Source organism: Xyrauchen texanus, chromosome 4, assembly GCF_025860055.1.
Source record: "Xyrauchen texanus isolate HMW12.3.18 chromosome 4, RBS_HiC_50CHRs, whole genome shotgun sequence".
NCBI lineage: Eukaryota > Metazoa > Chordata > Actinopteri > Cypriniformes > Catostomidae > Xyrauchen > Xyrauchen texanus.
In genome coordinates this window covers 20,813,429-20,840,387 of record NC_068279.1, presented here as the reverse complement: position 1 = coordinate 20,840,387, position 26,959 = coordinate 20,813,429, and the positions used below count along the sequence as shown (strand labels likewise).

At 37.4% G+C, this 26,959-nt stretch overlaps 1 protein-coding gene across 11 annotated transcripts in view; it reads left to right on the top strand.

Annotated features, from left to right (window-relative positions):
• Positions 1-4,525: 4,525 nt before the first annotated feature.
• The window catches only part of phldb1a (pleckstrin homology-like domain, family B, member 1a), a 65,198-nt gene continuing 42,764 nt past the window's right edge, over positions 4,526-26,959 (top strand). For 2 of the 11 annotated variants that reach the window (XM_052114241.1, XM_052114233.1), the window contains exons 1-4: positions 4,527-4,706; positions 17,719-17,823; positions 21,093-21,216; positions 24,050-24,220. In XM_052114241.1, the coding sequence (XP_051970201.1) occupies positions 17,764-17,823; positions 21,093-21,216; positions 24,050-24,220 (355 nt within the window). In that variant the 5' untranslated portion in view covers positions 4,527-4,706; positions 17,719-17,763. Of the gene's footprint in view, positions 4,707-13,730; positions 13,951-17,718; positions 17,824-21,092; positions 21,217-24,049; positions 24,221-26,057; positions 26,234-26,959 lie in introns of those variants that run through there. The other 9 variants (XM_052114260.1, XM_052114271.1, XM_052114228.1 and 6 more) reach the window with 8 other exon arrangements.

Below are 26,959 nucleotides of genomic sequence, written 5' to 3'. Positions count from 1 at the left end.
TTATGATCAAGTGAGAGATTAGTATGGTTTGTAATTTCTATGTTTATTCGGGAGATGATGAACAAAACCATTTAGGACATTTGGCTAAAGTTACAGTATCACTTCTGTCCTCTAAATTTAATCCATAATGAGATTTTAAGTGGAGAAAAGGGTTAAATATTTTTAAAACGAATTAAATATATATTTTAGATTTTTAAAGAGTCAAATGGAGAGTGCAGAACTTGGGGAAATCATGTTGTGGCCAATTCCTCCAGACAGAACTGGAGTCAGGTTTGTAGGCCTCCTTGCTCGCACATGCTTTTTCAGTTCTGCCAACAGATTTTCTATCAGATTGAGGTCAGGGCTTTGTGATGGCCACTCCAATACCTTGACTTTGTTGTCCTGAAACCATTTTGACACAATTTTGTAGGAATGCTTGGGGTCATTGTCCATTTGGAAGCCCCATTTGCGACCAAGCTTTAACTTCCTAGCTGATGTCTTGAGATGTTGCTTTAATATATCCATATAATTTTCCTTCCTCATGCTGCCATCTATTTTGTGAAGTGCACCAGTCCCTCCTGCAGCAAAACAAGATAATGCTGCCACCCCCATGCTTCACGGTAGTGATGGTGTTCTTCGGCTTGCAAGTCTCACCCTTTTCCCTCCAAACATAACAAGCCATGGCCAAATCGTTATGGCCAAATAGTAAAAAAAAAAAATTCTCCAAAAAGTAAGATCTTTGTCCCCATGTGCACTTACAAACTGTAGTCTGGATTTTTTTATGGCGGTTTTGGAGCATTGGCTTCTTCCTTGCTGAGCAGCCTTTTAGGTTATGTCAATATAGGACTTGTTTTTACTGTGGATATAGATACTTACCTCCAGCATCTTCACAAGGTAATTTGCTGTTGTTCTGGGATTGATTTGCACTTTTCACACCAAACTACATTCATCTTTGAGATAGAATGCATCTGAGCGGTATGATGTACATATTGTATGATGTGTTATATTGTTTTGGAGATGCTCTGACCCAATCATCTTGTCATCAAAATTTGTCCCTTGTCAAAGTCGCTCGGATCCTTACACTTGCCCATTTTTCCTGTTTCTAACACATGAAATTCAAGAACTGGCTGTTCACTTGCTGCCTAATATATCACATCGTTGTAACGACATAATAAATGTTACATATATTCAGTTTCATTCCATATATTCACACCCTCACTCTATATAATCAAGTTTCATCCATATATTCAGAGTTTCATTCCATATATTCACACTCTCATTCCAATATTCAGAGTTTCATTCCATATACTCAAACTTCATATAATATATATACAATAATTTCCTGAACGGCATGCCATAATATATATATATATATATATATATATATATATATATATATATATATATATATATATATATATACTGGGGTAATGATACTAGCTGGAGTATGTGGCTAGACCCCATCCCCTCAATGGGTAGAATGGCATGGTGTCCCAACAGATCAAATGAATTACATTTCCACAACCGCTAGAGGTCGTAATTTCTATATCTATTGTGATTGGAAACAGCCACCCTTTGGTTCAGTTGGCCAAGACCAGTAGCCTACATAGTGATTATTTATGTGAATTAATTTGGTGGGTGGATTATTCAGCCTAAACAATAGGGGAAGAACCTCTTAAGAAAGGAGGATAAATAAAATAAAATTGAGGGTGCCTGACCACAAAATTACATGCCATTCCATAGTTTGTATTCCCAGAAAAGTGTGGTTGCTTGAATTCACAGAGAACAGGACAGCAATTTTATGGATTTACTCCCACCATTAATTCGATGTTTAGTGGGACCCCGTTGTCACTGGTCCAGAACAACATTCCTGGTTGTACCCCTCTGATGAAGACCCTAAGCGTAAACACACAACCACATTTAAAGAGGCCAAAAGTGTACATAGTGCTATATGTGACAACATAATTTTTCTCACAGTTTGCTTGATGAATACTAACTGTTATTTTTGCTCAATTGTAGCTTTAATTGAGTGATGACTGCCCTTACAAAAAATCTAAACTAGCTGCAAATTTATTTTCACATGCACACGAGCTTGTGATATGCAGCAAATGTTTGCCAGAAACTTCCAGCTCTTCACTGGTAGTGGTGAACCGCCGGCAAACCTTTGGCAATAATGTAAAATTTGCCATAAGTTTAAGCAAATCTCATTTGCATGTGAAAATGATCTGTGGGTAATTTTCTGCAGGCTTGCAGTGAACTCTCAATTTTTGATAAGTACGGGAAGTTACTGTATTTGAGCAGGTATGTGTTGTCCTGCTCCTCTGCTTAGTTTATTCCAACCTTACTTTACCACACATGTATTTTCAGGTTAACTCGAAGACCTTGAGTCTCAAGTTCAAGTGCATTTGAGTGAAGATCTCCAGGATTAAACACACCTCTGTTTTTAAGGTTACTTCATCACTTGTCTGATCAATAGCCCAAACAGCTCATGGGACTCACCATTTTCTACTTGGACAGATTTGTTGTGGGCATTTTAAGCTCCTTTGAGTCAACATGAATAGCTTGGAAACTTTACAGTCCTGGTTAACTTCCTTAGGGTTTCCCACCCTCTGACAACCCACACAATGCCCACTCTAGACATGAGATGGTGGAATGTCTCTTGGGCTGGGTTGGGTTAACAAAAATATTATTTATAGAAAATATTTTATATTTTCTGCTTTACTGTGTCAACAGGAAATATAATTCTTAGATTTTCAAAATGTCTTTTGTAAACAGAATAAAAGTAGAACAAGTAGTCCCGCAACAGATGGTGTGGCTCCCACAGATGCTTCTCCAAGATGCTTGGAGCAACCTACTGCCAACCACCATAAAAACGGTGAAAAAGTGTACCTGAGAATTGTTGCTGTTTTAATGGTATTGGGTGATCACACCAAATATTGATTTATGTTTTTATATATATATATATATATATATATATATATATATATATATATATATATATATATATATAAAACATTATCTCTATATATATATATATATATATATACACACATAATGACTGTTTACTGCACTTTGTATAAAGTTTATTCATAAAAATAAATATTCATGGCATTCTTGACTTGACATCCTCACTATACAACATTTTTCTAAAAAAAAGAAATACAAAATGCACAGTGTTGTAATTGGGGAAATCCACAGTTGTAAAAGTGATGTACTGTACAGTATATATATTTGTACAGAATATATACTGTATATGTTTATATACAGTACTGTGCACTTGTGTAAAAGTTTTAGGCACTCGTGTTACATTGTGAGGATTTCTTAAAAAATAATGCCATAAGTAGTTTTCATTTATCACGTAACGTCATACAAAGTCCAGTAAACGTAAAAAAGCTAAATCAATATTCGATGTCACCACCACCTTTGGCATTGCCCCCCTCTGTGGGGGGCAATGCCATCTGTTTCAGGGCTCCCTGTTCTTCTATTCTAATCTTTTCTATTTGCAAAAGTAATGTTTGGGTCTAACATTTATATTTCCTATTGACACACTAAAGCTGAAGATATAAATAACCATCTTAAGACAAATGTTTTTGTGAAACATCTTCAGTGCTTAAAACATTTGCACAGTAGGCTACTGTATATATATATATATATATATATATATATATATATATATATATATATATATATATATATATATATATTAAATCAAAATATGCAAAACGTTGTCTTTCAGGGGTAGAGTTAGGGTGTGGATTATAATAGTATGTGTATAGTAGTTTTAATTAGGTTTGTAGAAAAATAATAGTAGCCTATGGTGTGTGTGTGAGTGAGAGATAGAGAGAGAGAGAGAAAAAGAGAAATCTGAAAACAGAATACTAAAATAAGACTTTAATCATCAGCATATTGCAACAGCCAAGCATGTGTGAAGGAGCTGCAGGACTTCTCCATTATAGGAAAAAAAAGTTTTGTGTTTTCTCCTTCATGTGCTCTCATAAGACATTTGACTGAGGGCAATTATATGTATTTAGAAATAAGTTTTATTGCTGTCCTGGCTTCTTGTAATTGAATTTAATTTCACGTTTTGCTTGGCTAGGGTTCAAATATGCTGTGGGAATTAGATTTCTTTATGAGAAAAGAGAGACAAAAAGAGGCACCTTACTTGCTTCCTTATACCAGTATGCTGATATAACAATTCTAATTTTACAAGGCACCATTTCTTAAATCTCTGCATCAGGATGTTGAGATATGTGGCCCCTATTGTACTTACTGTGCCTCTGTGTTCTGTCTGACTGCCTCCTACATCTGTCTGCCTGCCTGTCTGTCTGTCTCCTGATCTGGCTCTGAGTGGGTGTCTCGTTCCAGAGGCTGAACAAGTGAGGAGCTCTTCAGCTGTGAGAATAAAAGACTGCCTTGTGGCAGCAGAATTAAAAAGGAGGGAGCCTGTGAGTTCTGAACTGGAGAAAGGGAAAGAGAGGCAAATGGGTGGAGAGAAAGAGAGCATGTAGGTGGGGGAATTGAGTAGGACAGAGAGAGCAAGGGGAGATATTTTTCTCATTCTCTCTCATCTCTTGTTCTGGATGATCTGTCTATCCTGCTCTAGTGCCTTACAGAGGTATAGATGAATGAAGATGTCCTAAAGTGAGCATGAGATAGAACTACACCTGTTTCCAGCACGTGGGATAGACTGAGCTACAGTTCAGAGCTGTTCCTACTTGAACTCATAGGTAAGGCTTGTGTCATAAAGTATTTCTGAATGCCTCGATAAAGAAAAGGAGATAAAGAGATGGATTTTTGGGCCTTGTACAATCAGACCAATTTTACTTTTTACAATTTTATTTTTGTTTGTGTCTGTGGCAGTACCCATAAATAGCAAACGTTTTGCCATCTTTATCAGTATCAGCTTATGAATTATCAAAAGAGAAACAGAAAGCAAGAGAGGATTTCTAAATAAAACTGATTTTTTTATATATATATAGTAAAAGACTCCACACAGTGTATGACATACTTTATAACTGCAATGCATATATGGAAGCTGTCTGTCAAAAATAATATTGCAGACTGAACAAACATAGATTCTTGTTTGTTTCTTGCTGGACACTGTTACCGGAGAGGGTTAAGAATGACCTCATGATGACATTTTTTCATTTTAGTTATGTCTATGTGAACTCTAGTCTTGGCATGTTGAATATCAATGAGAGAGAAAGTTAGCCACATTGGACCAGCCTGGGAATCATGGCCCTGACCTCAAGCATGGACAATGAAACTATTGTTCCAATGGAGACAGCACTGTGCAGTCCAGTGTATGTGTCAAGAAGGTCTGGTCTGGCTCCTTTGGTCTACTGGCACATATTTGCTCCAGCAATGTAGCTAGAGACTTTCACTGAAAGAGGCAACAGGTGGTTTAATAAATTCCTCACCTGTCAGTCAAAAAATACCACCTGTCTAATTAATCTGGGACACAGATGTGCCCACACATTCAATACCTCTTTGTGAAACCACTCACAGGTGAGAGACCGGGGGTATTTTGTTCTACAGTGTCTCATGTGAATGGGATTTATTCATATGGATGAGAGAAAGTGTGTGTAGGGAGATTACAGTCCAAGCATAGAAGAGCTGTTTTGCTTTCATTTAAGAGTGAGAAATTAGGACACATAAACACTGTGCTAATGTGTAGCAGCTTTCCCCTTTTTTAATGAATTGCTTTTTGGAGTGAAATGGCATGACTAGCCCTGCGGAAAAGACCAGTATTGCTGGTCTCCAGCATATGTTGTGTTTTGGATTGTAGTTTCCAGCATGGGATGCATTTTTGCAGGTGAACATGGCTGGTCCATTAGCTAGATCAGCAAATGAGCACTTACCAGCAAAACTAAAAATATTATTTTCAGAAGGGAGGACAAGGACAGAAAGACAATTAGTAACTTGTTTGATACTGTATGTGCTTGTCTCCAAAGCCGCTTTCCCACAATCGAGCCGAATGGTGTCGTTGTGGAACTGTGCCGTACCATACTTTTCCAGCCTCGTTGGTAGAATTACAGTTTCTTTTGCCACTGTGGTGCTGTGAAATCAGGATTACCATAGATTGACTGAAGAAGTGACCAGTCGTGAGTCGCCAAATTCTAAAGGTGTTTCATCAGCACTGTTAAGTATGGTTAAGCCGGCACTATGCTAGCCAATTTTTCAATGATTTGCAGGTGTGAGCTTCATTAACATAATCACCGGCCAGGCGAAGGGAGAAAAAGTGTACATTTGCATCTGTCAGCGGGAGGCCATTATTCACTTGTCCAACAACGGAAAAGCACATCAATACTGTTAGAAAAAAATCGTTCTGTCACTGAGGTGGGATCTTGTGTTCTCGACAAGTGGCCAATGAACTTCTTTCACTGAAGAACTGACAATACGTCAAGTTGATCTGAATGTTTTCATCTGCGATCGCACTCAGCTTCATTTCATCACAAACGCTGATTGTAATCCATAGTGATTCTGTCACGTCTTTATTTTCGTGCACTGAAATGGCATCAGAAAGCGGAGCCACAACAGTCTGTTTTTATTGAAATGATTTACTCACTGAAAGCTTCTTATGGACATACACATTCTTTGACAAGTCTCGGACTGTCATATACACAATCATGCACTTTCACAAGGTATGTTACTCATGAATCGCATACCCGGCTTGTTTGGAGCATTTGTTTCGGAACTTGGTTAATTTTCTCCCTTGGTTCAGTCACAGTCAGTTCGTAAAGGCAGGCGAAGAAGAAATCTCTAGGTCAGATCAAAACGCAGATATAGCCTTTTGGTGACAAAATTAGAAAAGAAAAATGTTTTATTCACAATTGCTTTTCTCTTTTGATAGTGGCAGAACAGACACATGTAGGACAGCTTTTCTTTCTGGAGAGAGAAAGAGATCCGTGACTGTGAGAACAGATTTGTACTTGTTTTGGTACATTTAAAAATGTAACCTTGTGAAAGAGAACCAGAACCATGAAGAAAATGCTAATTTGGAACATTTTAGCCCCGGTTTTGGAAAAGAATCAAGCAAACTACTGGTCTGAAAATACAATTGTTTATGCTCACATGGTACTCATGTTGATATTTTGGCGAGTTCCACGTGACAGGGAATCAGAGAGAGAGAGTTGTCGTGAGTTGGTGTGTCTCTAACCCCTCCACCATTTTGTATCGGAAAGTGTGTCATACCTCTCACCAAAACAGTCTGCATGTGTGAAACCCTTGGCCAAAATCGAGATGTTTGGAGTCTTCAAGTGTGGTGCTGGCTTTAGTTAACCATACTTGAGAAATGTGGACCAGAAACATTTGTAATCGTACCATACCACACCATGCTCAAGTGAAAATGCTACTGACTCAGAACCGTTTGGTCCAATGGTGGAAAAAGTGCTTCGGGATTGCAGAAAGTGGACAATTGTATGCATTATCACAGCACACACAAACAGCATTCCTTAATAGCTCACTTGAATATCCAGCATGCTGGAAGGAGGGAAGGAAATGAGAGGAAGTAGAAGAAAAGAAGAACAAAAGAAATAACAATAGAAGCATTCGAACACCAGTGACAGTGGCATGATTGCTCAAGCTCATCGCCTAGTACCACACAGTCTGGGTCTCATCAGTTTTAGTCTCAGTCTCAGATGGCACACCCACAAACCATTCAGTTACTGACCAATTTATGCCAACAGTCAGAATTCTAGATCTATACCAGCTCCAATACCAGGTGCTGCTTACCTTTTCCATAGTTTGACACATAGAGGGAAATGAACATTTCCATTCTGGACTATCCAAAATGTGAACTCCTAATTCTTGTGAAGTGGTTCTACTGAGTCATTACCCCTGTTGAATTACAATTTTGAATTTCCATTCTGTTCTAGACTGCTTTATGCTGGTTTAGCTGGTGGACCAAATTAGCAAAACTTAGCTGGTCTTACTGATGAAGCTGGTTAAACTAGGTAAGAATCTGGATGGGGACACCAGCACACCAGCATAGCTTGATGGGGACCAGCATCCAAAACATAACGTTAGTATGCAATTAGCTTTGCTGGTCTTTCCACTAGGGACCACACCAGGACATTAGTGCAGGGCACTGACTTTTCTGCTACGCACTTTTCGATAACTGCTTCTAAAGTTTCAGTCTTTCACAGACTTTCTATCTGTTTGAACCATAAATCCATATTCTTTTTTTCCTGTAGTGACCTTTCTGAAGTGACCTTCCTGGAGTGTCTGTCTGTCACACACAGCTTTGCATCTCACTTTGAGGAATTCTAAACAATATTTAATGGAATGCTGAAATAGGATTTCAAACATAATAACACTCATATTTGTTTACTCTTACTTGGAATTCAATCTGAAACATTTGTGTTTGCTTCTTAAATCATTAATAGCCTTAAATCCTTAATAAGGCTCCCTCTCCATCACCATAAGGACTTCATTACAGTTTTTTAAACAACAGAAATTACTCTGAAAAGATCACTCAGTTTCAACATGTTGGTCAGTGTGTTTGAGAAAGAGTGAAAAACGTGACAGAAAGAGACTGTCTTAGATGGGAAATTCTTACATTACTACATTTGTTAATGGAACAAACAAATACATAACCCAAGAACACTGTGCTCCCTTCAGAGTAGACAGCTCTTAAGAACATTGTTTCATTCCACTGTGCCAGTGAGACAAATCCTGATTTTCTTCTCTCAGTCTCTCTCTCACACGCAACAAACAATCGTTGATATAACAGTGTGCTTGTCTTGGGCATTTATGCCATGCAATCACTGTGACTGTTCTCTGTTGTGAGTTTTGGGGTCAATCTTTCTGATGCCTTGCTACTTTGCTCTGATACTATAATGAGTGACTAGACTGTTGCCAAATGCTGAAAGAGATTAAAGCCTCATGTTTCTGCTGTCAAGGAAACTGAAAAAAAATAAAATAATAATTCTTAGCTTTGATATCACACGTGGTTTTTCAAGATAGCAATCCATAATGGAATAGTGGAATGTTATCCAACATGCATGCCATCTGTTGACCATGGCAGTCTCACATGTGACGCTAACTTTTTGGGGGGATATAGCAGACTGGTTAAGAGTGTCCACTAAATGCTTTGAATGTACATGTCTCCACCAAAAAGACCGGACATTTTGGTCACCATCATATGTTGTGTTTTGTATGGATCTGATGGTGTCCCTTATCAGAAAGACTACATGGCTATGCTGTTCCAAAAGGTAGACCAAACTAGCACTAACCAGAATACATGAGCTTAGACCAACATGTTCGGCATTCGCCATTTTTCAGCTGATGGAAGCAACGTTTTAATAAGCACATAATGTGTTGCTGCTAGCATTAGCAAGTTAGCCAACCTCAGTCCAACACATATCTCAAATAACATTCATCTTCACACATTGTGGGGTGATGGTAAAGCAGTCAACTCACATTAGAAAGTTGCTGTCTTCACAGAAGTTTTGATAGTTGCCACATTCACAATTAATTATAATCGTTTTGTCAGGCTAGTATCACAGCCAGGTAAAGCCTAGAAGCTACATAGGGCAAGCCACGACCATTCAGTGCATGAACTTCATGCCATAAAGGGAACATTCAACATTCAGTTTTATTTCAGTTGAAGAATTACATAATTCGGATACTCGTAGTACTCTTCCTTTTATAACATTTTTAGTGCGAACCCACTACATACACTACAAAATAGCGTAGAATAGTGCAGAAGTATGCAATGTGGGACACAGCCATTGAACAAAATAATTCAAAATGTTTTCCACAAAACAAAGAAAGAAATCACTTAACCCAGCCTGAACTTTAACAGCTCATCTTTGAAGTAGCATAATTTGTGTCATTTTTTACCCTATTTTTTTGGGTGAGAAGGGAGCAGCTGTAGAATGTTTATTCCCAGAGAGTAGCTAGATGTTAGGGTCAACCGACAGGAAGCACCCCTGCTTAGGAACCCACACCGGAAAAGTGCTCTCCTCTTCCAGATGTGGTTGCTTAGTTGCTGCTCAGATTTGTTGATGTTATGTTTTGTACGTTTGGACTTTTCTGACATCTGTCTTACTCTCCAGTCACTGTTAATGGGCATGGACAAAAAGCAGGAAAAAACTTTGTTTTGCTCTCTTTCATCCTTTCTCCCTCAGACAGACTTTTTCCTCACTCTAGCCCTCTGAGATTCACAACTTTCCCATGTGTTCTAGGATATGACAGTCTGGCTTGGTGTGTAATGCATTAATCATAAGAGAAGTCTAAAAGTATTTTATAGAAGTTTCATGACGTTCCATTACAACCACAAAGATGTTTTTATCAACATCTTGTTTCCAAGAACAAATTAATTATATAACAAACACTCTTTATGTGACTCACTTATTTTTCAACATCAGAAGTTCACTGATGGAAAACACCATTTTGTTTTGCCTCTATAAAGGAGGGAAGGACAGGAAGTGAGTAGGGGGACTCCCCCTGGAATATAAAGGTCTTTTCCATCCTCCACCTACACAAGAACAGCATGTATGCATTTTTATGACTGTAGAGTGAACCAATTGCACAAATATATTTAGCATGTTTTTCTCCAGCAAGGTAAGGACATTTGTAGTAAACAGTCAGGTGTGTAAATTAGTTTAACATGTTTTATAATTTTACTTGAGTATATTTTAAGTAACTCTACTTTTACTGGTCTATTTTCCCACCATCTGTGTTCCCTACTTCCCTGTCCTGATTTTATATTTATCAATCAAAAAGTTTGACTAGGGAGAGTCTCGTGATTCCCATCCAATCATATCACACGTAAAAAACTTGAACGGCAGCTGTAGATCTGGCGCCAACAGTGGAGGATGCCTCAAGCATAGTTTACAGCTGAACATAACCGGCCACTCCTGGAAGTGCTTTTTGCAGTGAAAAACTTGATTGCTTGATCGTGTCATGTGAGTTTAACTTGCTCAAGCCAGATATCAGCATCAATCCTGCCTCTGATTTGAAGAAACATATCAAGGTAAATTTCATATTTCTTCTTACTAGATTCTGTGTGTCTATAACGTAGCTTGTAATTTAACTATTTATCACTGAGATTATTGGGCTGCTGTGAGAGATTAATGCAATGTTATCAATAGGGCTGGGCAAAAAAAAATTATCTTGATGTTTATCGGAAAAAAGATAGATGTCCTTGATCACATTTTTTAGTAGTTTTCTATATTTAGCCTATTTTTTACTTCTAGAACAGGGGTGTTCATTACATGAATCGTAAAAGCAAGAGTGGTTGGTTGATCTAGATTAAATATTACATTTTGACTTTTTGTTTCCTGATGTCTGTAGCTGCGTGCAGTTTGATTGACAGGCAGATAATGTTTGAGCACTAATGCGGTTATGCACCTAAATGGTCAAATACACTTTATAATTCCGCCAATGCCCGTTTTAATGAGGATTTAATGTAAACGCAGTCGTTTATGTCTAAAGTGAATTTAAACAGTGGGACAAAAAGCGTATTTGCATAAAAATGTCAGACTTGACCGAATTGAGAACTGTCTAGTAGGCTATGTCATATAAAGGCTATTAATCGAACAACAATACGCAAAGCAACCAGCATTGTGGATGACCCCACACACCCCTCACACAAACTCTTCACCCTCCTGCCGTCTGGCAAGAGGTACCGAAGCATTCGGCCCTCACGGCCAGACTGTGTAACAGCTTCTTCCCTCATGCCATCAGACTCCTCAATACTCAGAGACTGGACTGACACACACACACACGTGTCCTGAGTTGCACTTTAATTATTGTCACTTTATAACTGGCTGCTACCTCAATAACAGCTTTGAGCATAGAACACTATCTCATAGTATGTTATGTTTACATTTGGCATTTTTAGAAACTGTCATCTTTTTGCACTACTGTGTACTGGTCGGCGCTGTACTGTCTCTCACTGTGCTAATTGTCCTTTTTATTTTTTGTCATTTTTAATAATACTGACCCCTGATGTAGAAAGTGTGTTAATTGGTGTAATAATTTAACAGGAAAGTAGAGATGATAAAAGTTTTTATAATTATTCTTAGCCTTTATAAAGATAGAAAAGTATCAACATTAGTAGAGCAATACTTCAGCAGAACATTCCATCAGTCACAAACTTCAGAAAATTGTGCATCATGCATTAGAATGAGTTACAACTATTTCTGGGCTTAAAAGATTCAAGAACTAAATAAATTTTGAACATTGTATCACAAAAGGAGGACAATGTGGCCCCCCATGTGCTGCTTAAAGAAATAATTCACACAAAAATGAAAATTCTCTTAACATTTACTCACCCTTATGCCATCTGTCTATGACTTTCTTTCTTCAGAACACAAATTAAGATTTTTAGAAGAATATTTCAGCTCTGTAGGTCCATTCAATGTAAGTGAAGGGGTGCCAAAATGTTGACGCTCCAAAAAGCACATAAAAGCAACATACAAGTAATACATACAACTCCAATGGTTTAATCCATGACTTCAGAATTTATATGACAGGTATGGGTGAGAAACAGATTAATATTTAATCAATTTTGTGCCATAAATTCTGGTGGGGATATGCATGAAGAATGTGAATGACCAAAAACACAAGAAGGTGAATGTTAAAGTGGAGATTAACAGAGCAGGGAGGAGAATTAATAGTAAAAATGGATTAAATATTGATCTGTTTCTCACCACATCTATCATATAGCTTCTGAAGACATGGATTAAACCACTGGAGGCACATGGATTAGATTACTTTTATGCTGATTTATATGATTTGTGGGGCTTCAATATTTTAGCACAGATTCACTTTCATTGTATGGACCAAAAGAGCTGACATATTCTTCTATAAATCTTAATTTGTGTTCTGCAGAAGAAAGTCATACACATTCAGGATGGCATGAGGAGAGAATTTTAATTTTTGGGTGAATTATTCCTTTTTAAGCTTGATGTAGCCCCTGTATCAAACAACATTTCCCATGTCCGCTCTACCTCCTCTATTGTGCAGGACATGATGTGCCAAGTGATTCTGCTTATTTAGCATTTTTTTGCATTCCTTGTATTGCTTGAACATGTTTTATGCACAACAAAAATGCTCTGTTGGCATTAAGGGAGATTTAGACCCTACAAATAAACTGAATTTGATGTGATTGTTTCATAGATTACAATGTAAAATGGTGATAAGTGTATTGAAAATATTTTTTTTATATTTTATTATTTAATATGTTATCATGTCTCCCTATAATCTTTTGGAATAAGATTCATGTAGTGTTTATCATAGATAAGTGATGTATTTTAAAAGTTGGCATACAGTGTTCATTATAATGGGGAATAGGTTTTGCAACTCAGTATTCAATATTCACTACTCATGAGTACTTTTAAATGAGCTACTCTTTTACCCTTACTTGAGTAGTTTTTAGGACAGCTACTTTTACTCTACTCACACTAAATATTTTGGGAAGTAACAGTACTTCTACTTGAGTATGATTTTTCAGTACTCTTTCCACCCCTGTAAACAGGTGAATCAAGTTCACAGATGTCCTCTGCATGATGCCACAGATATGTGTCCCTGCTGTTAGCTTTCTAAATTTAAACACAAAACGTGACAATTATTTGTGGGTCCTGGAGTACAAAAACTACAGACAGACCACTAAATTCTGACAGAGACCAATTTCTGTGCAGTCCTATACTACCGCTTTATTCTCTCTCTCTCTCTCTCTCTCTCTCTCTCTCTCTCTCTCTCGCTCTCTTGCTCTCCCTCTTTCTCTTTCTCTATCCCAGCTGTGGTGGTAGTATGCAATTCTGTCCTTCAGAACTTCAGAGCATTCAGGAAGAGTCATGAGTGAGAAGCAGAGACAAACAAAGACAGAGAGCTGGACTATAGATGGTCAGCTAAAAGCTCAAAGCCATAAACACCGGACATTGCACAGAGGCTGTCAGTAAACAAGGCCATGAGGCTACAGAGTGGGTATTTCTTGGGTTAAGAAGATGGTGAGGGGATGTGAGTCTTTTAATTACTTCATATGAGCTTGTGATTAATTCTTAAGTATCTCTAACTGGTTTTCTCTGATATGTGTGTTTGTTTGGATGATTTTAATAATGGATTGACTTTAAAGTAACTGAAGCCATTTTGCAGTGAATGTTGCAGTATATCAATATAAATTGCGTGGAAATAGTATGTTTATTCGTTTTTATGTCACAGAAAACAGGTGCAGGCTTATGGACAAAACATTTCTTTACACCATTAAAGTTCTTTCAATCCATTAAATTCAACTGAATCAAAATCCTTAGAAGGTTAATTCCATGTTGAACATGTATTTTTGTTTGATTAAGTGTAATTAATGTGTCTGTTTATCCAGCTACCTGTCTTGGTCTGGTCTAAAAGATTTTAAATCTCAATGGGACCAGCCAGGTTAAATACAAGTAACAAAAGTGTCTTAATATTGGTCAGACCTTTAAGTATTAAATATTTGGCTTCTGTTTTCCATATTCACAGACTGTGATTCCTCTTTCTACATTCATCCTGTGACTCTAACATACTGCTACATGTGTCTATGCATATGCATGTGTGCTTTTGTGTGTATGTATGTTTGTTGTAGCCTGTATGATTATAACTCCTGTAAGAGGAGCTTTGTGGTGTGGTTGAGTCTATTTTCTGCTGCAGAGGGCAGGACACAGTAGCATAACTGCAGACATAATGACATGTTTAGAGGCAAGCCCCACCACTTACCAGCATGACATACTCATGCCTGCGAAGGGTATATTTGTGCGCATGAGCTGTGTTTGTGTGTATCATTTTATAAAGAGATACTATTGGGCTCCAGGATTATAATAAAATCATAATTGTCAAATATTTACATAATATAGATATTGTAATTGTGATTAATTACATTTTAATTAAAATAATTATTTTGGGTGGATCAATTGTATGCCATGTTCTTTATGTTGGCTGCACATCCAAATAAGCTGAGAACTGTGTTCCTGAATGACATTATTGCTGTTGTATACATAATAAACCAAGTTGCCTAAACAGTCAACTTCTCATTGGCCGTCTTGGAAGTAGAAAAAAAAATGGAATGTTATTCCAATTTGGAAATAAATAAATAAATAAAAAATATCTGTGATTTGTCTTTGAATCAATGTCTGTGATTTGTTACAACACTAATTCATTTAAGAAAATATTAGAAGATTTTGCCCCAACACGAGTAGAACAACATGGACATGACACTTTTCATGATGAGTTAATTGTAGCATGCTATAATTGTAATGTTAATTATTTATTTGATTAATTGTGCAGCCATTCAACATATTTGAACATTGAAACATTTATCATATTATTTGTGAATTATTGTCTGATTATTTGTGATAATATTTGTTATTCACCCTGTTTGTATTGAGGTGCAATGTCAGGCTGTCTCTGATTTGTCTCTTTATTAGAGGGTAGTATTTGCACAGTGGTATTGATTTTAGGGGCGTTTAGACCTTTTGAGGGCGTGTTTTGTTTTTCTAAATGTATAAAATGCATGTGTTATTCTTTAATGTCAATACTTTGTTTTCAGTTCATTAAAGTACTTTCACCATCAAACAATAATTAGAATACATATGCCTAGAATAGTATACATCAGATGAAATACATACAAAAAAGAAAACCGGAATTCATCATGAGGAAATTTTTTGGCCCCTATATATTAATAATTTTTTTTTTTTTTTTTACTTTTTGCCCCAAACCTTGGTTAATTTCTGACAGTGATGTTTGTGTAGGTGTGTGCCTGCATTATACTGTATGTGTGTCTTTGCCTCAAGATTATATGATTTTGTTGTGTTGTGGTGAGTGTATGTTAGAGAGAATCAGAATCAGAATGAGCTTTGTTGCAAGTATGCTTAAACATACAAGGAATTTTGTCTTGGTGACAGAAGCTTCCAGTGCACAAACAATACAACAACGAGAGAGAGAGAGAGAGAGAGAAAGATGGTATGGTATGACCAGCGACCATAGAAGGTAAATTGACAGAGGCCTTCTGTTCTCTCTTCTCTCTGTGTTAAACACTGGACCTGATTGTGAGCTATACAGCACTAGCCAGCTGCACTTGCAAATATGACATCAGGAATGAAGGGGACAGAAATGGGATTGCAAGGGAATGGAGGAAAAGACTAAGTCTGTCGATGTACCAGCTATTGTGATAAAGCTATACATTACTAAAGGATCAATACATTTCCATAATCTCTGGTTAATCAATATGTTTGCAGAGCAACCAACCTATCTTTGCTTGTTTGGAGAAGTAAAGTGTCTCATTTCAGTAGTTTCCATGAATGGATATGCCGGTAGAGGGAACGGTTCTTTATTATTAGTCTCACACATCTTTGCCTCTCAAATCCCTCTTCAACTCAGGATGTCCTCTCAGACACTCCACATAGAGGTTTGTGGCATCTAGAAATTGTGATGTGATACAGAGATAGAATTCTTGGACAAATGGACAATTTTTTGGAAGAACAAGGTATTCTGTATTGGCTCAGTCTACTCTTTGTAAATTTCAGTGCAAGTTCAGTGTATTTGGTATGTTTACCAAGCTGTTTTCCTTGTGAGGACCATTGGCTGGTCCCCACAATCTGAATGTTTCAAGGTTTTAGTACCCATGTAGGGATGTTTGGTCTCCACAATGTAAACAGACCTGATCCACATAGACCCTGATGCTCAGTTTGTCTAGTGTGTCTGTTTCTATGTGATTTCCAGTGTGTTTTGTCAGAGACACTGGTATGAGTCAGAGATAGAGAGGGGGGTTTTATAGGGATGTTTCAAAATGACTCATTTGTTGTGATGTGTGTACTGACCTAAGGTCCATTGTAGTTTGTTCATGGTAATATACATGTGTCTGCACCATAGGTAATCACTTACATCTGTTCCCTCTGTGTGTGCGTGTGTGTGTGTGTGTGTGTGTGTGTGTGTGTGTGTGTGTGTGTGTGTGTGTGTGTGTTTGTGATGAGTCACAGTGACTCATGTGGTGTATTTCTACGAAGATGCAGACTCCAGTCTGTTCACGACAGTTGGTAAATTGCAGTATGCATGCGTTAGATCACTGCATCACCGTTTTTTGTCTAAAATTTGGATAGCACCTGTGTTTGTACCCATTCAGCTGCATTGAATGGACCTTCTTCTAAAAATCTTCATTTGTGTTCTACAGAAGGATTTTTTTTTTAAAATCTTTATTGATTTTTTTTATTTGGGTTACAACCACCTGGCTCAATGCAGAGTAACTTGAAGGGTAGGCCACACAAGGATACAATTTAAAGAAGAATAATATTTATTTTAAAGTCAAAGTAACAAAATCTAAATATGTAAAAAAAGGAAATAAAAAACAAAGAACAAAAAAAGCTGAAAAAAAAAAAAAGGTGCTGGTGAGGGGAGGGGAGGCCAACACACTGGGGAGAAGGGCTTTTTATTGGCTGCTCATTCCAGCACCTAAATCTCAACACCTGCTCTTAAACTCCACCCTGGTAGGGACAACGCCATCTGGTGGACAAAAAAAATAGCATCACGCACAGGGTTGTAACAGTGAAAACTATTCCTTTTAGACAAGCAATGGCAAAAGCTTTAAGAGTTGTAAATGCCAGATCCACTTATTCATTCTAATGATCTGTTTGTTTTATATATACAGAACAAACGTGTATTGTAATTATGGCTCATTACTTGAAATTCACACACTTTTTATGAGCTGAATATTAAAGAAAAATGGATATTTAAAATAATCTTTCTCTATCTCTCTATTTCCAGCAGGATCTTAATTAGTGTCATGAAGTGATTGATAACTTCATAGTCATGGACAGGCTGAATCACAATGTTCCAGCACATGGCCGCCAGACTCATCAGGTGCTACAGGTGAGTGTCTGAGATTTAAGCGTGAATCTAAATAATAATAATTCTGCAAATTTATTTTGCATTAAGGATATGAATACCAGATTTATTTGCACCCCCGCACAATTCTCATTAACAATGTGCATCTAAATGTAAACTTTTTACTTGAAGTGGTATAATATAAAAAAAGATTTTCTCCCAGAGCAATCTGGAGTTAAGTGCTTTGCTCAAGGACACAATGGTGGTGGCTGTGATGATCGAACCGGCAACCTTCTGCTTACCAGTTCTACGCTTTAGCCCACTATGCCACCACCACTCTTTGTGATTCAACAAAACATTTGTAAACATAACTAAACACACTAAAGGAACATGAACAACGCACAACAGGAGTAAGTTCACATAACAGTTTGGGAAAGAAAATGTCAGAGAACAATGGAAAGTGTGGAGCGGTCTCATAGCAGTCACAATATATTTGAGGGAGGACCCCAGATGCAGGATGGTAATGAAAAGTGCTTTATTGAAGAAAACAAACAAACAAAAAAACAAACAAACTGGCACAATCTTGCAACATCACGGATTCAAAATAGACCAAAATGGCAGGATCATGACAATAGCCCTACTATCAGGAGATGTCAGCATATGATATGAGTTAAAACAAACTACTGTGACATTTAATCACTTCATACATTCAATTTCTTAGTTTTTTCTTTTTGGAATGCCCAATTCTCAATACGCTCTAAATCCTCGTGGTGGTGTAGTGACTTGCCTCAATCCAGGTGGCAGAGGACAAATCTCAGTTGCCTCCAGATCTGAGACTGTCAATCCACGATTTTATCACATGGCTTGTTGTGTGCGTTACTGCGGAGACCTAACGCGTGTGGAGGTTCAGCTATCCTCCGACGCTATTCCCTATCCACTGAGAGTGAGAACCAGGTTATAGCAACCATGAGGGGGTTAACCCAACGTGACTCTAACCACCCTTGCAACAGGGCTAATTGGTTGCTTAGGAAGCCTGACTGGAGTAACTCAGCACAACCTAGATTTCAACTTTTGACTCCAGGTGTGGTAGTCAGCATCTTTACTTGCTGAGCTACCAAGGCCCCAACTTCAAACATTGTTAATGGAAGCTGTGTTTTTAGACTGCAGTTTTGCTGTTAATTTTTAATTATTTTTAGTTCCATTCAACTTCCATGAATATGAGAAAGCATGTGTGTATCGGTAGCCAGCTGGTAGGTAGCTGTGCAGTGTTTAAACCTCACTCCCCTGGCCTCAAGAGGTGCACTATCGACTGATGCTAGGGGCTGTAGCCTTTAGCTTCCTCGTTAGCGCGCACATTTCCCACGCCAGATATGCCGGTTCTGATCCCGTTCGGAGCAGGTCGAGCAGGACCGGTTATATGCGTATCAAATCTTCCTGCAGGGTTGCATTTGCATGTCCTTTACTCTGCCACTGCAACTTAAATTGGCTGGCCTGATGATGTTGGAAGTTTTTCTCGCTTTAAATCTTTGAATATTTATTTTGTATATAAATTTGCTTTCGACAGACGACCCTCAAGTCGACTTCCCCATTGGGAAAAGTCCCTGTGCAAGCAGCAATGTTTTGTATCCTAGATGGTGAAAGCAGTTGTGTGAAATTTCCAATCCCTAATACTCAACTGACAATCACCCACTGGTTGCTCCCCCTTGACTTTAGTTTCCCAAAATCTTTTCTAGTGCATCATAGCCTGCGTGATTTGTAACATAATTTTAAGAATAAATAAATAAAACTAAAATAAGTAAAATATATTATTTTCCTTTTAAAAACATCAATGCCTCACAACTCTCAAAGAGAGACGAAAGTGTGTGTAAAGATCTCAGTTTGTGGGCAATGGAGGAGTCAGGTGAAAATGAAACAGGTTCAAGGTCAGTCCTTTTATTCTTCTCCTTAAACACACAATCGACGGTAACCGAAAATAAATAGTTTTGAAATAAATGAAAGCACTCCAAATAGTAAACACTCTCGGTTCAGGGCTTTCGTGCTCTCTGATCACACTCTCCCCTCTCTACTTGACACTGGGCGATGCATCCTGAAAACTGCACCGTTTGAATTGTTTCATGCTGAATGAAACAATTTCCAAAAGCACATAACCGGTCACAAAAAAAAAAAAAAAAATAATAATTTACATTTCCTGTTGCATTTAAATCTGTTTTGTATACTATTCTGATGATAGTGATACTTTGTAATATGGCACTTTTTGTACCACTGTCTCCCTAAGATGATTCGCTGATGTTTCTTCCTCTTTTGTAAGTCGCTTTGGATAAAAGCGTCTGCCAAATGAATAAATGTAAATGTAAATGTAAAAGCTGTTTAAAAGTACGATTTTTTTCTCTCTCATAAATGTAAATGAGTGTAAATGTCAACACCATCATATAGAATATGTCAAAGGATTGATGCCTGTCAGCCAAAACATGAGCTCATTGATGTCATTAAATGAGTCTGCTTTTTATTCCATGTGTTACTGCTGGTCGGAATCTGCTATAAATATTTTGTTTATATGTAGGGTTACGTCCTACCTAAGTTTAATGGTGCAACGCTCTAATATTTAGTGTTGCGTAACTAGTATTGTGACTTAGTGCCCATTTATGCCACAACTAAGCATACGCCTAGTATACGCACAGCTGGTGCAACCGGCCCCAGGTGATGAGCCTTACCACTCTCCCTCTCCCGCAGACTGACACATGACCACGCCCCTCATGCCACAGTGTGATTTACCAAGGAAATAATCCTTGTGCTGTCCTTGAGAACCTCCAACTGTGACATGCTGAGAAAGAATATGTTCCTCTTTTGGTCATTTATTGGGGCTTGGTTGCTTGTCTTTCATCTAACAACTAAATCTTGTTAGCCTCTTAGACTGCATGGTGGAACCTGATGGAGCTAAACCCATTTATCCCAGTTAGCCTTTTAGCCTGTCCCTGCAGTACTCAATGGCCCTAAATAAATTAGACTAATCCAGTTGTGGGAACCTTGGGTAGTGATCCAAAAGAGTATAAGTGATTTAAATGGTGGTAAAGGGATTGCTGTTGTGAAATAGGAGTCACTATTAAAACTGTGGCAATTAAATTGTTTGTTTTACGATGAAAGTGTTTTGGTCTGTGTTTATAATCTTGCTCCTGTGCTACAGTATCTGGAGCAGCAAGATCCAATAGGGAAAATTGACTGTTTTTCTAAAGCTTTTAACAGCTTCCTTCAACTCTTTGGACCCCACTTGCTGTTCATAGTAGTTTTACCATTGTATTCTCTTAATATGTATACAGAGCACACCACTGGACCTCATTGAAACAGGCAAGACACTCAAAGTCCAGGCAGAAGGACCCCATCTTGTCAGCTTGGGAAGTGGCCGTTTGAGTACAGCTATAACTCTACTGCCCTTGCCAGAGGGTGAGTTCTATCAGCGTACTATAAAGTAATTAAATATAATACATACCCTTATATCCCCATCAGATTCTATCTACTTTGTACCTGAGAATAGATCCAGACACAATTATTTGACTAAGGATGTGGTTTGTTGTGTAATTTGTGTTTAGAGGCAATGCTCTATACAAAAGATGTTTTCTGAAAGGGAGGGAGAGTACAATTTAAGAGGAAGGGGAAATTTTAAGAATAATAGATTTAGAACAACAAGGAAAAGATTATGTTTATCAATTTGCGGGGTTAAATTGTGGAATAAACTAAATGATAAACTAAAGCAATGCTCAAACATATTCCTATTTAAAAAAAATGTATAGAGAAATTATTTTCAAGAGGTATCAGGAAGCACTGTAGTGAAAGTAGGAGTGCTCCATTGTTTATGTTGTTTTTCTTTGTTTGTTTGCTTTGTTATTTTTGGTTGTTTTTTTTGTTTTTGTTTTTATTTATTTATTTATTTTTTGCTGCTTGAATAAGTACAAAATTGAGGTTAGAGAAATAAATACTTGTCAGTGGTAACAATGATGTGTATGTGGGTATGCATGTGTATGGATGTGTGTATGTGTATGTATTTATATGTATATATGTGTATGTGTGTATATATATATATATATATATATATATATATATATATATATATATATATATATATATGTGTATGGATGTATAGAACAATATGATAATAATAATATAAAAATTGTAAATTGAATGACTGTAAGAATTAAGGGGGTAGGAGTATAAAAGTTTTACTTCTTCCTACTCCTTTTCGCACATGTAATAGAAGTATGTCAACAGGAAAGAAGTATATATATATTTTTTTTGCTGCTCATTTGTTTTGTTTTGTTCTCTTATGTTTTTAAACATTGTTTTATATTTTTATATACTTTCTTTTCCATGTTCGAAATAAAGATTTCAAATCAAATAAAAAAAATCAATGCTTATTTCAAATTCTCTGGCCCTAATTCTATGATCTCCTGGCAGAGGAAATGCCAATTGAGAAATTGGGAACTCCAAATTAAGATCAGTTACTCTGTGTGTATGTGTTTGTGCTGTGATGGGTATAGGAAGTTCATGAGAGAGGACAAACCTCACTGTACTGTCCTCATAGCTTGGCTGTGCTTTATCTCATAAAGAATGACAAATAGAGGACTTCTCCTCCCCTGACACTGATGAAGAATGAGAGCAAGTATGAATCCAAGAGGAAGTGGATGTAGTGGACTATTCATTAGCGAAACATTTTATATGCCATGAGGGACTGAATACACAAGATGTCCAACACTTATGTATAAAATTACTTGACATTGGGTACTTGACGCATAACATGGATTCTTCTTTTTATCATTATCAAGGTTTTAGGTTACATTTTTATGAATGTACAGTATAAGGCTATGTTTATATTTTAGATCCTGTAACTGGTAAATATTTTCACCATTTTCAATCCCGTTTTGTCTTCACTTGTTAATTCGAAAAGATCCAGTGGTTTGACAAATACATTTTTAAAAGTGAGAATATTCCATAATTTTCTCGATTAATGATGCCATACAAGTTGCATGCATAATAATTATAAAAAATAAGCAAAATGTTGTTTAAAATAGTTTTAGGTGGAGTATAGCATGTCGCACCGCAGGACATATTTCATGTCAACTACCCAAATACATAAAGACAGTGGTAGTATATCAATTGATTGATCTATTTTAATAAAAAATAAATTGATCAATTGTCACACATTTCTGCATATAAATGGTGAAATTATTTATTTTTCACATATCCCAGCTAAGCTGGGGTCAGAGTGCAGGGTCAGCCATGATACGGCACCCCTGGAGCAGATAGGTTCAAGGGCCTTGCTCAAGGGCCCAACAGTGGTGTCTTGGTGGTGTTGGGGCTTGAACCCCCAACCTTCTGGTCAGTAACCCAGAGCCTTGACCGCTGAGCCACCACTGCCCATTTTGCATTGATTGCTGTTGTAAAATAGACTCACCATTAACAAGTATTACTTCAACGCAGTTAAAAGACACAGCAAATAAATAGATTTCCAAGATATGCCCATATCTCACAGATTGGTTCAGCTGTTTCTTGTAAATTGCATTCACACTGGGAGTGGCTTTAGAACTGGAGACAGAATTATGGGGTTACGACCTGACTTTGACACAACCCCCTGTTGCTTTACTGTGTGTGCTTGAGTGAGAGCATGCACATTTGTCTAAGGGCATGTGGATGACTGACTGAAAAGCTTTTTTAATACAATGAATTGTGGTAATCTTCTATCTAAAGTGCAGCACAGACCCGCCCCTGTCACTATCTTCTCACCACTGTCTCTATCATGTCTATGGTCACAAAAGACTTGGGTTATGGCTTTTTTACTCACATCTGCTTCTTAGATACTTTGAATGAAATAGCTCAGACAGGGCCGGCCACTGGAGGAGGGGAGTGTCTGTCATGTCTTTGAAATGAGCTTTGACAGAGAAAAGGGCTCAAAACTGCAGTAGTACTGTAAGCATTTGGTATGATTGCTCCAACTTTGTTTTCTAATGCTAATTATTTAAAGTAGCTAATCACACTATGTTTTATGCTTGTTTGTTTGCCCAAGTTTGACCAAGAGCCTCATCTTATCAAAACAAAATTAGTGGTAAAAAGTAAGTTCTTCAAAATTGTTTCAGTACCATTTTTCCAAAACCCTTGTCCAATCAATTAAGTTTTACATGCATTTGCAGAATCTTTTGTAGAAATGATAGGAAATGTAGTTTTCAATGTACTGATTATTTAAATAATCAATGTCAATAAACTGAATCTACATGACATGTTACAGGGAAGACGACACTTGGCCATGGGAACACAGATATTAACATTCAGGGTCCGGGCGTCACTGCTCAACACTGCTACATTGAAAATGTGGGGGGAGCCATCACTCTGTACCCTAGTGGAAATCAGTGCTCAATGGATGGCCTAAAAGTTACCAAGCCTGCTAGACTCACACAAGGTAAGCAATTGGTTATTTTTGGGGAAAATTTTGCAGTTGATCTAGGTTTTTAAGGTAACTCTCAAACTAATTTCCTTGTTGATCCAAATCTGTTAAATAAAGGTTTCAAAATGTAAGAATGTGAAATGTAGAATATCAAATTCTGACTCTTTTAAGGAGAACTGCATTGATAAAAAAAATACTTAATTTGTTAAACAAAGGCACATATTTTTTACACATTTGTTTGACTTCTATTTGTTATTGAAGTTCATTTCTTTGGGATTTTTACTTTCTTTTTCAACTCGTTGCCTTGAACTCTGGTGACAGTTAATAGATAAATTCAGCCTTCCACCAAGTCTTCCATCAAGAGACTTAGCAACATGGTCTCATGAAAAATCGATCAACATTTACGAGTTGGCTATTTCATATGGTTTTGCACGATGTTGTTCACATAAACTCATATGACTTCATCACGTGCAAATTCCCGAATGTCTAATGCAGAAGAAAGTGTGAGTTCCAAGCACTAGGCTTTAAGAACATACTTATTAATATTATGCCCTTACCCAAACCCCTTATCTAAACCAATCAGTAGAGTGTTTAAATATGATACGAAGCTGTTGTGTGTGACAGAAGCAAGTAATTGTCACGAATTAGATGGAAACGATGTCCAGTGACGTCATTGGCTGTAGTGAAAGTCGTAGGAATTCAAACGAGTGCAGTTGCACGATATCATACGAATTAGGCAAATTTAGAAAAGTCGTACGAATCCTGACTATTTCGCCACGAGAGTGTGTTGGACTTAATCATAAAGTGGATAATGGCAAATGTTCCAGCTATTATCAGACTGGAGTTTGTGTGGTTCTAAACATATAATCATATAGGTAAAAAAGAGATAAGTCTCTGCTCGAATACCGGACTCTATATCAAATATTTGCCATTTCTAGGGCAGGTAAGATGCCAAGATTTGTGCACTTTAATGAAAAAGTAACCTCTTGTGTAATCACTTTATGTTTGCTTGATAAGGCTTTCTGTTTGAACTTGACCTCGCACTACACTTTTGAGCTATTCCAGGCTGTCTACTTTGGAATCACATCAGTCCGTATTTGTGGTATACATGGGACCAGGAAATTGTGCAAAGATAATGAAGAGGGTTTGTTTGAACGATCTCGTTGAAGAACTTGACCTTGCCCTGCTCTAGTTTGGAATCACATTGAACCATATACGTTCTATACACTGGACTGGGGAATTGTAATACAGAAATTGCAAATTTGGTTATTTAGATTCTAAAATAGCATTGTATCTTATTATTAGCTGTTATGTATAAACAAATGTGTTTTAAGTTTACATATTACAAGGCTTAAATGGGAGATCCTATGTGTCTGGTGAAAAAGTCATCCATTTATAAGCATATATTTCTGACGTTACGCAAAGAGTAATTTATTTCCTACCAGCTCAAGTAATAAGCAGCAATAGTGATAATATTGTCCCAGTTGGGCTGATTTGCAGCCCGCCCCCTGCTCACAATCTGTGCATGACAATAACATGAGACAGCCCGCGTGAGGACAGCTGTACAGCGTGCTGGTGCCACCCATGCGACTTCAAAATACGCTTGTGTTTATGAGGCTGGAGGTTTCTACAGCCCTGAATAGACGTCATCCTTGTAACGTGTGTATTTCTTTAAGCATCCCCGAAGTAGGCTACACTACTGGCTAGAGTTTTGACACAGGAGGTTACTTTTCTACCGTTTAATCCTTGGATGCTGGACTCTTAACTGCTTCTTTTCGTCTTCCTTTGTCTTTTGGATGTTGATGTGACGACAGTCGGGCTGGTGACAGCTGCGCTGTTTTGTGTTTAACAGAAGTCACCGAGTGGACGCTCGCGCGCGCTTTACATGACAAAAGCTGCGGACAGCGACACGCGCAGCGCTACTACTCCACACAACACGTGTGTTACTACAAGAACATACTTGTCGCCGTTTCTCAGTGTATCTTCTAATCGATTGGATATAACCATGAGTTTTGTTTTCTAAATCTGGTAGGTGAAATTGCTTTTTCTTCTATATTTTACTCTTTATCCAATCGCTTTATAGGCAGGAAAAAGTCGTTACCTTGTAGTTATTGATTAACCATTGGATTCTATATAAAGTTTACTCATCATTTTAATGTGTTAGTTTATGGGCCTTATCAGAGATATTAAATATATAGAACTAGGTGATTTGATTTATTGGCTCAAGCTGCTGAACTATAGTTATTTGAAATAGCCTACTATATATAGCTTATCTTATAAACTGTAACACTCTAATGCAAATGTTTGTACATTGTGATCGTAGTATCTGTTGTTAGTTGGTTAATAATTCTTTACTTGACCTATTGCACATTTATCAAAAGTCTACTAAATTCATATTTTGTCTAATTGGTCTGAGAGAATTGACACCAGTTGCCTATGATGGCATTTATGTGAAAAGCCTACCCAGATAGCACACATAAGTCTCTGAGATGTCTGTTTTTAGATCTTTTCATCTAGAAAGCATCACATTCCATTTAACATCTACTAAACATCTTGAAAGATCTGATTTACAAACATTTTAAATCATAAACGTCTCAAAGACATCTGCTGAATCTCTTATTGGCATCCGAGAGGAAATGTATGACATATTACAGATGAGCAAACAAAAAGGGAAATAGGGAAGCTATTTCATTTAGATATTAATTACAGAAACATTAACAAAGTGACATAGGCACGGAGATGACCCAGGCATCA